The 8,694-nt window shown below is 42.9% G+C and overlaps 1 protein-coding gene across 1 annotated transcript in view; it reads right to left on the bottom strand.

Moving 5' to 3' along the window:
• Positions 1-1,699: 1,699 nt before the first annotated feature.
• Positions 1,700-8,694, bottom strand: part of LOC110584335 (histone-arginine methyltransferase CARM1-like) — a 177,185-nt gene continuing 170,190 nt past the window's right edge. The window contains exon 12 of the mRNA XM_044920742.1: positions 1,700-1,793. Coding sequence (XP_044776677.1) covers positions 1,700-1,793 — 94 coding nt within the window. The remainder of the gene's footprint in view (positions 1,794-8,694) is intronic.

The following is an 8,694-nucleotide window of genomic DNA, read 5'->3' as shown; positions in this document are numbered from 1 at the left end:
AGGCCTAGACATTAGGAAAGGGTTGGTGAAAAATAAGAATCAAGATCTGGAATTCCCAGGGGAGTCACATTTTTAAGCACCCTTATCTACTTAATTAATTAATTAAATACATCAGTCAGCCATGGTGCTGAGTGACAGAAGGGCATCTGCTGCCCCACCCCCACCCAATAGTCTGTGTGTTTGGACAGTGCTGTGGTCTTGAGTATCACTGAACCTGGACCAGCCCTCACTCTGACCTTGTAGCCACTGTGTTGTGTCTTTGTGCAGGGCTGGCCAAGGCCAAGGCCCTTTCCCCGTGTTTCCTGGTTAAAATCTTGTTCTTCTACGATGAAGTGAAGTGGGTGGGACTCAAGAGTTACTAGTTCACGTGGTTCTTGCACTCAAAATATGGGTTTTCTAAAACCCCACGAAAATTCATTTTCTATCCCCAAATCCAAATGATTCTGTCTGGAATGAACTACAGATCATCATCTGTTTACTTACTGAGAGAGTAGGAGCGCAGAGACCAGCAAGCAAAGGGAGAAAGACAGGAAACTAGCAATTACTGAACACCCATTATGTCAACTGTTAAGTACTTGGACATGGTATGAACATCCTTGTGTTGTTTATCCCATTTCACAGATGAGAAGACTGAGGCCTAGGCAGGTCAAATTGTTCTAGTGAATAGTCAGCATGTTCTGGGGCCACAATCTGTGCCCTTGACTTTACGTGACAGGACTGTGTAGGGGGATGGGAGTGAGAACTCCCCTCCTCCCTCAGAATTAAAAATGGCATCCACATCCCTCAATGGGAATAGGCTTTAAAGATTCCTACTATGTGTGACAACTTGCACACAACGTAAACAATGGCAGCCTTGCCTGTTTTTCTCCTCCCACGCGTCAAGGTCACCATTTCATTTTCCCATCTCTGCCAAATAATTCCTGGTTTGGTTTCCTGTGTTTCTTCTCTTTATGCTTTTCAGTACTACAGAGACAGGATGCTTTGAATAAAAGCCTTGGGAGACATTATCATATGAGGGAAATGTCTTTTTTTTTTTTTAAATAAGGAAGTCAAGAGTGACAGTGTCCGGTGGTTTTAATTGTGGGGTTGACTTCATGTGTGGATTGTGAGTGGGCTCATACTGACTAGGTGTAAAGATGGGGAGTTTTTTCAGAAACATCTGTCGTGTCCATCTCATTGTGGCAAGTTCTTTGTATCAGAAAAAATCTGCAGAGCTTCTAAAGAGAGGTTATGTCCTGACTTACATTATCTCAAAAAAAGGTCTCAAAAACATGTTTTCAATGGACTTGATGTTTTAGATGTATTGGAATAACTGCTACATAAAATCATCCGTTAGTGAGGGAAGGTCAGAGGAGCCCAGATTTAAACTCCACATTTTGCAGATGAGAAAACCGATTGCCAGAAGGAAGTGACTTTGCCTGAGGTCACACAGCTCATTAGAGCTCAAGTGGAATGAGAGTTCACTTTGTAGGACTCTCCAGTGCTCCCTGTTCCAGGATTAGATTGGTACATATTGAATTCCATTTAATGCAACAGAAAACATTCAACTCCATATCTCAAGATCCAAGTCTCCTCAGAGAGGAAGTGGGGATGCTTTTTCTCCTCATAGGAAAGATGGAATTAGTCTGACTCTCTTTACCAGGTCATGAGGTCAGTTGAAATTTTATATACCTGGGTGTGAAATGGATGAGAGCATTTCTTACCTAAAGAAAGGATTCTTTAAATCGAGGATGTTCCCAGATCTGAAGCCTGTCTGGTTTACCAGCGCCACAATCTGAATGTCATAGCTCTGTCTGGATGGCAGAAAACAAAACAAAAAACCCATCATTTGACAAGACCGGTTATCTTCACAAACCCTGAGGGTGCTTTCTACACATACCTACCTAATTCATGAGTTTTGTTTTGTTTTTTATTAACCTAATGTATTATTTGTTTCAGGGGTACAGGTCTGTGATTCCATCAGTCTTACACAATTCACAGCACTCACCATAGCACATACCCTCCCCGGTGTCCCATCACCCAGCACCCCATCCCTCCCACCCCCCACCACTCCAGCAACCCTCAGTTTGTTTCCAAAATCTATCGTGAACTTACCAAATTCATGAGGGTTTTAAGAGTGCATGGGTGTCATCTTGTATATGGCCATATGTGTTTATCTGGATGCTACTAAATATTTATTTGTTAGAAGACTTTGACAGTTATAATCTCTTGATCTAAAAAATTACCAAGTTAATGGTGTTTCTGGTTTTACCAAGAGCAATGACAGAAATGGCTTTAGTTAACAGAGGTACTTCGTGAGTTACCCATTGATGTACCAAAACAATCTTAACTGTGCAAAGACTGGGTAAGTTAAAATCTGAAACTGACAGAAAATCTCAGACTGACAGTTGACAAATGTGATTGATTTTAAGAGGCCCCAGATGAAGACTCATGTAATTCCAGTGAGAACAGGCTGATAAGAACAGCTAATAGGACATATCCTTGATGACTAAAATGAAGGAATTATGTTTATGGGATCTTTATTAGTCATATGTATGCTTGCTCTGCCTGCCACTCCCCCTGCTTGTGCTTCTCTTCTCTGACAAATAAAATATTTAAAAAATATGTATTTCTTGGGCGCCTGGGTGGCTCAGATGGTTAAGCGTCTGCCTTCGGCTCAGGTCATGATCTCAGGGTCCTGGGATCGAGTCCCACGTCGGGCTCCCAGCTCAGCGGGGAGCCTGCTTCTCCCTCTGACCCTCTCCCCTCTCATGCTGTTTCTCTCTCGCTCGCTCTCTAAAAAATAAATAACATCTTTAAAAAAAAAAATGTATTTCTTCAGATTATACAGTGTTACATATTCACTGTAGAACAGAAAAATAAAGAAAAATAGAAATTAAATAAAATAATCCATAACATCACTGGACAAAGATTCTTCTACTATAGCGTATTTTCTTACCCATTTTTTATAAATGTAAATTTTTAATAAAATCATCTAAAGTATTCCTTCATATGTCCTAATTGGATTTAACATAAGCAAGCATTTATCCTCTAATTCCTTTTTAAAAAAAATTTATTTGGGAGAGAGAGAAAGCAAGAGGGAGAGCATGAATGGTGGGGAGGGGCAGAGGAAGAGAGAGAAGCAGACTCCCCGCTAAGCAGGGAGCCAGATGCAGGGTTGGATCCCAGGACCCTGAGGTCATGACCTGAGCCGAAGGCAGATGCTTAACTGACTGAGCCACCCACATGCCCCATCCTATAATTCTTGACAATGTATTTTTCAGTATTATTATATGGGTATAGCACAGTGTATTTAATAATTCCCCACTGTCAAATATTTATATTTTTATAACATATTATAAACATGTAGTAACATATTATTACTTATAGTAACAAAAATTTAATTTTATGACAGAAATTCTGCTGTAAAGAACGTTCTTATAATACATCTTTATGTCCTATCAGTGGTTATTTCCTTGGAATAAATTCTTAGTGTTAGACTCACCAGGCTGAAGCACATAGACATTTAAGGTTCCACTACCTACTGCTAAAATGTCTTCCAGAAAGTGGACTGAATTACTTCCTCACCTACAAAGTATAAAAGTGCTAATTTCATTACACATCTTCCAATCCCTAATATTTTAAATGTTTGGGGTTAACGTATTATTATTTTAAGATTTTTTTTTTTATTTATTTATTCATGAGAGACAGAGAGAGAGAGAGAGGCAGAGGGAGAAGCAGGCTCCCCGCTAAGCAGAGAGCCTGACGCGGGACTCGATCCCAGGACCCTGGGATCATGACCTGAGCCGAAGGCAGACGCTTATCCATCTGAGCCACCCAGGCGCCCTAACATATTATTATTTTAATTTGAATTTCCTTGACGGTTTGGCTTCCGTTTCAAATTCCAGAAATTAGGGGCGCCTGGTTGGCTCAGTTGGTTAAGCGACTGCCTTCGGCTCAGGTCATGATCCTGGAGTCCCGGGATCGAGTCCCACATCGGGCTCCCTGCTCAGCTGGGGGTCTGCTTCTCCCTCTGACCCTCTTCCCTCTCGTGCTCTCTGTCTCTCATTCTCTCTCTCAAATAAATAAATAAAATATTAAAAAAAAAAATTCCAGAAATTACTAAGGGATACAAAGGCCACCCTGTCATTACCAACAGTGGCCTGGGAAGGTGTATGTATAATGTCAGATCCCATGAAACCCGTAACTCCAGTTCTAGATTTTATCGGGGCCGATTACAAAGTAAGGGAAAATTAAAACAAAAAAATCAACGATGTCCTTTGATTCTGTTTCAACCGCTATAATTGACCCCAAACTACTCTGTTGTAAAATGTTTCTTCCGTGATACCCGCGCATCCAGTAGTTCACTGCATGGGATACTTGAAGGTAGATGCGGGGAGAGCGAGACACGGAGACACCAGGGGTTGCCCCTCAGGAGAGGGGCAACCCCTGGCCATGGAAAGGCTGAGCAATCAGCCTCACAGGTAAGTCAGGGAGGGACACACCTGCATATTTTTCCCAAAGGAAAGACACCTTCTTAACAATATTTGAAGTAATTAATATAGGACTTAAAGCAGAAATGGGGGACCCCGAGGTCTGTGCAAACGTGTGTGTCCACGGATGCATACAAGGCACAAGAGAGACCTGTGTGGCCCCAGGTGTGGTCGGGAAGAGTGATCAGTAAGTTCCTGCCACAGGGTGTTCTGCAAGGCTCTTTTCAGAACGCTAGATAAGATAACACTGTCACTTTATACTCACTTCTCTCAACCCACTCCTCTCCTTGACCCAGCCTCAGAGTCCTAGCTTCCCTCATGGAAGGCAAAAAGAGCTTCATGTCATGTTAGGTCATGGCTCAGCGTGGTGAGTGAGAGCTGAGATTTGTTCTCAAAGCCCTTCCGTGTGCACGTGGGGGCGACGGGGAGGATGGTTGGGCAGGCTATTTTGATAGTGATTCATCTAACCAGGGGAGAACGTGCCTTTCCCGAAGTCTGCAGAAAAATCATGCGCTCTTCTATCCCAGGAGCAGCGTCATCCTAGCACGACGACACCCAGGAGCCCAACTCCAAACTCCGTAATTAGTGTGCAACGTGGATAAAGCAACCAACAACGGAGAATCTTGGGGCGCCCAGGTGGCTCAGTCGTTAGGCGTCTGGCTTCAGCTCAGGTCAAGATCCCAGGGTGCTGGGATCGAGCCCCGCATCGGGCTCCCTGCTCGGTGGGAAGCCTGCTTCTCCCTCTGTCACTCCCCCTGCTGGTGTTCCCTCTCTCACTGTGTGTCTCTCTGCCAAATAAATAAATAAAATCTTTAAAAAAAAAAATGGAGAATCTTTCAAGACTGTGTATACAGGATCCTAAATAACTATTAATTCTTTTGAACCAATTATGTAGCAATGTGTATTCTTTAAAAAAAAAAAACACAAAAACCTAGTTCTTTGCCAGACTTAGTCATTTTATTTATTTTTATTTTTTTTTAAGATTTATTTGACAGAGAGAGACAGAGCGAGAGAGGGAACACAAGCAGGGGGAGTGGGAGAGGGAGAAGCAGGCTTCCCGCCAAGCAGGGAACCCGATGCGGGGCTTGATCCCAGGACCCTGGGATCATGACCTGATCCGAAGGCAGACGCTTAACGACTGAGCCACCCAGGCGCCCCAAGACTTAGTCATTTTAAATCTACAGAGCAAGTGACATACGCAGGGACATACTTCAGTTCAACGACTGAGCGCAAAATCATTGCTTCGTATACCAACATTTCTTTCGTCATCAAGCAGAGATTGGAAACTTGAGAACAACATATGTAGGGCATGTCTTTCTAAAGAATGCGGTAATTCATGATAATTTCGTCTTATTAGAGGAAACAGACGGTACAGTAGAGGGAGAGGCTTAGTGCTGACCACCAAGGAAGAAGGGGATGGAGAAAGAGAAGTGACAGGAAGCTTGGGGAGAAAATGGCCCAAGTCACCGAGGATGTACTGATGGTGAAGGAAGGAGATAGAACTTCAGTGGTATAGACCCCACCCCGTTTTCTTCAGCGGGGTTTGACCGAGCGTGCCCCAGGGAGGATGAGGGATGACACACTGGGGTATGGAAGAAAATACGGAGCTCTTATTTTTAATTTTGTCAGCCCTAGGGCACGAATGCAGTTGTTCACCTAACACCTACTGAGCACTAGCGAATTCACCAGGTAAACGCTGGATTCTAATCGCCAGCAAAGAGTTAAGGTACAGGTTAGGCTCACCTAGTTCCTCAGGTTTTGCTAAGGTGGGATGGTTCAGTAAGAGTCTGATTATGGGGTCCAACATGACCGAGTGAATACCAAGAATGTGATGGACACATGGGCCAGAGCTATAAGAATCTGAGGAATACTGAAGAACAAAGAAACGTCATGTAAAGCTGTGCCAGCAAATACTCTTACTTTACTGCACCGCATCAGACACGAAAGATTCCCCTACAGTTCCTTCTGATGCAGCTGTCCAAACATATAGGTATTTGATGGAGCAGTTCAGTGATGACCATTAGGAGCAGCATTTGGAGCTTCAGAAGCTTTAGCTCTTTGGTCAGCATTTCTCCTAGTTTCATAAAACAAATCTCATTAAACTCCCTATAAACCAAATTCCCTGGCAAACCTCAGTACAGCAGACCCTCACAGAGATCCAAAAGTTGTTTTTTTTTTTTTTAAGATTTTATTTATTTGGCAGAGAGAGACACAGCGAGAGAGGGAACACGAGCAGGGGGAGTGGGAGAGGGAGAAGCAGGCTCCCCCCTGAGCAGAAAGCCTGATGTGGGGCTTGATCTCAGGACCCTGGTATCATGATCTGAACCGAAGGCAGACACTTAACGACTGAACCACCCAGGCACCCCAGAGATCCAAAAGTTTTAAGTTATGTTCCAAAAAATATTGGCCCAGGGTAAGTGGATGAGCTAGACCCCAAGTCAGCCTATGTATATATATGTATTTTTTATGTTCATTCTTTTTATTTTTATTTTTTATTAGAGAGAGAGTACAAACAGGGGGAGCAGCAGGTAGAGGGAGAGGGAGAAGAAGGCTCCCCGCTCAGCAGGGAGCCCGAAGTGGGGCTTGATCCCAGGACCCTGGAATCATGACCTGGGCCGAAGGCAGCCGCTTAACTGACTGAGCCACCCAGGCGCCCCTACATTCATTCTTTTTATTTCTATTTTTGTATCTTATGAGATACATGCTACATAAATTTCTATGTGTGTGTGTGTGTGTGTGTATATATATATACATACAGAGACATATCTATGCATGCGTGTGTCTATAGTATATAAATGTATAAACATACATATATATACATATATCTCTATATCGAGCACTTCGTCTTATGCTATTATTATTGTAGTATATTCACATAATTAAGAGATAAATGCTAGTATACTTGGGAAGATGCATATATAAATGTTTTTACTCATAGGTGCACATGACCAAAAAGCTTCATGGACACCACTTCTGTGAACCAGAGGGATATAAATTTCATAAAGTTCCTAAGCAAGGTGGGTTCTGTTTGATCGTCCCAAGCACCAAAATGAATGACAGCCTCAGAATGACGGGGAGTCTGTGGACAAGAAAACGCTAACGGTACAATCATAAATGGTCCTGGCTGGGAAAGAAAAGGGCAGCCACTGCCCACACCCGTGTGGGTGCTCTCCCAAGAGGCCTGAGCTTAAAAAGACTGTTTGACAATAAGGAAGGGGGTGATCCTCTGCAAAGGCAGGACAAATAAGTAGCACCTTACTGAAAAGAGCATCAAAACACTGACATTCAGGAAGTGCTGAGGGTTGTAGAAAATACCAAGGAAGAGGAGAACTTTAAAGCAAGAACTCTGATGAGATATAATATGAGAAAGAAAGAGAATACGCAGGAAAAAATAAGATTTTCTGTGGACCTACTGTGTATTGATGACTATACTATGTTCTCTCCTTTAATATCTGCCAAAACCTGGTGACACAATTACTATAATTTGCTGCTAGAGAAATTCATTAACTTGTCCAAGATCACTCAAGCACCAACCACATGCAGAGGAGATGGGACAGAACCAGGATGCATCAGACTCCCAAACCTGGCTTCTCTCACTACACCAGGGTGCTGGTCTAATATAATGAAGAACTTCCTCCCTCCTGCCTCCCTCCCTTTCTTCTTGCTACAAAGTATTGTGGGCTCATAATATCTTAGGCATCTTCTTTCAGTTGTGCCAGATGAAATTCTTACTAAGAGAAGGACCATCAGTTATGACTTCTTCATTCAGGTGGTCATTCCACATCTCTGTTGAATCTCTGAAGCGTATGAAGTGAGGAGGGATACACCATAGAAGACTCAGGCCTTCTTTTTGGGAAGCTCACATAAAGACAAATACTAGCAATATAACATCTGTGCGTTAAGAAAGGGACAGAGGCCTGGAGGAGCCCAGGAGTCACGACACAGGTATGTGATGTGAATGGTTTGCCTCTTTCTTCCCTTCTAGGGGAACAAAGGAGAGGAGGGTAGAAAAATACGACTGATGAGGATGAAACCCTAGATATGTTAGAAAAAAGTAATGAAACAATAAGATGGTTTAAATTCACTCACCTAATTATACCCTAAGGCACCTTAACAAAGAAATCTTTGAAAGCAAAAGAATGTTAAGCAGGAAAGGCAAGTCCAAACTGCAGGCTGATGTTGGGTACTGTCCCTGAGCAATTTTTTTTTTTTCCTGTAGAAC

The sequence above is a fragment of the Neomonachus schauinslandi genome, chromosome 13 (assembly GCF_002201575.2).
Source record: "Neomonachus schauinslandi chromosome 13, ASM220157v2, whole genome shotgun sequence".
NCBI classification, from domain to species: Eukaryota; Metazoa; Chordata; class Mammalia; order Carnivora; family Phocidae; genus Neomonachus; species Neomonachus schauinslandi.
Note: the sequence above shows the minus strand (reverse complement) of the source record. Positions and strands in the feature narration are given on the sequence as shown.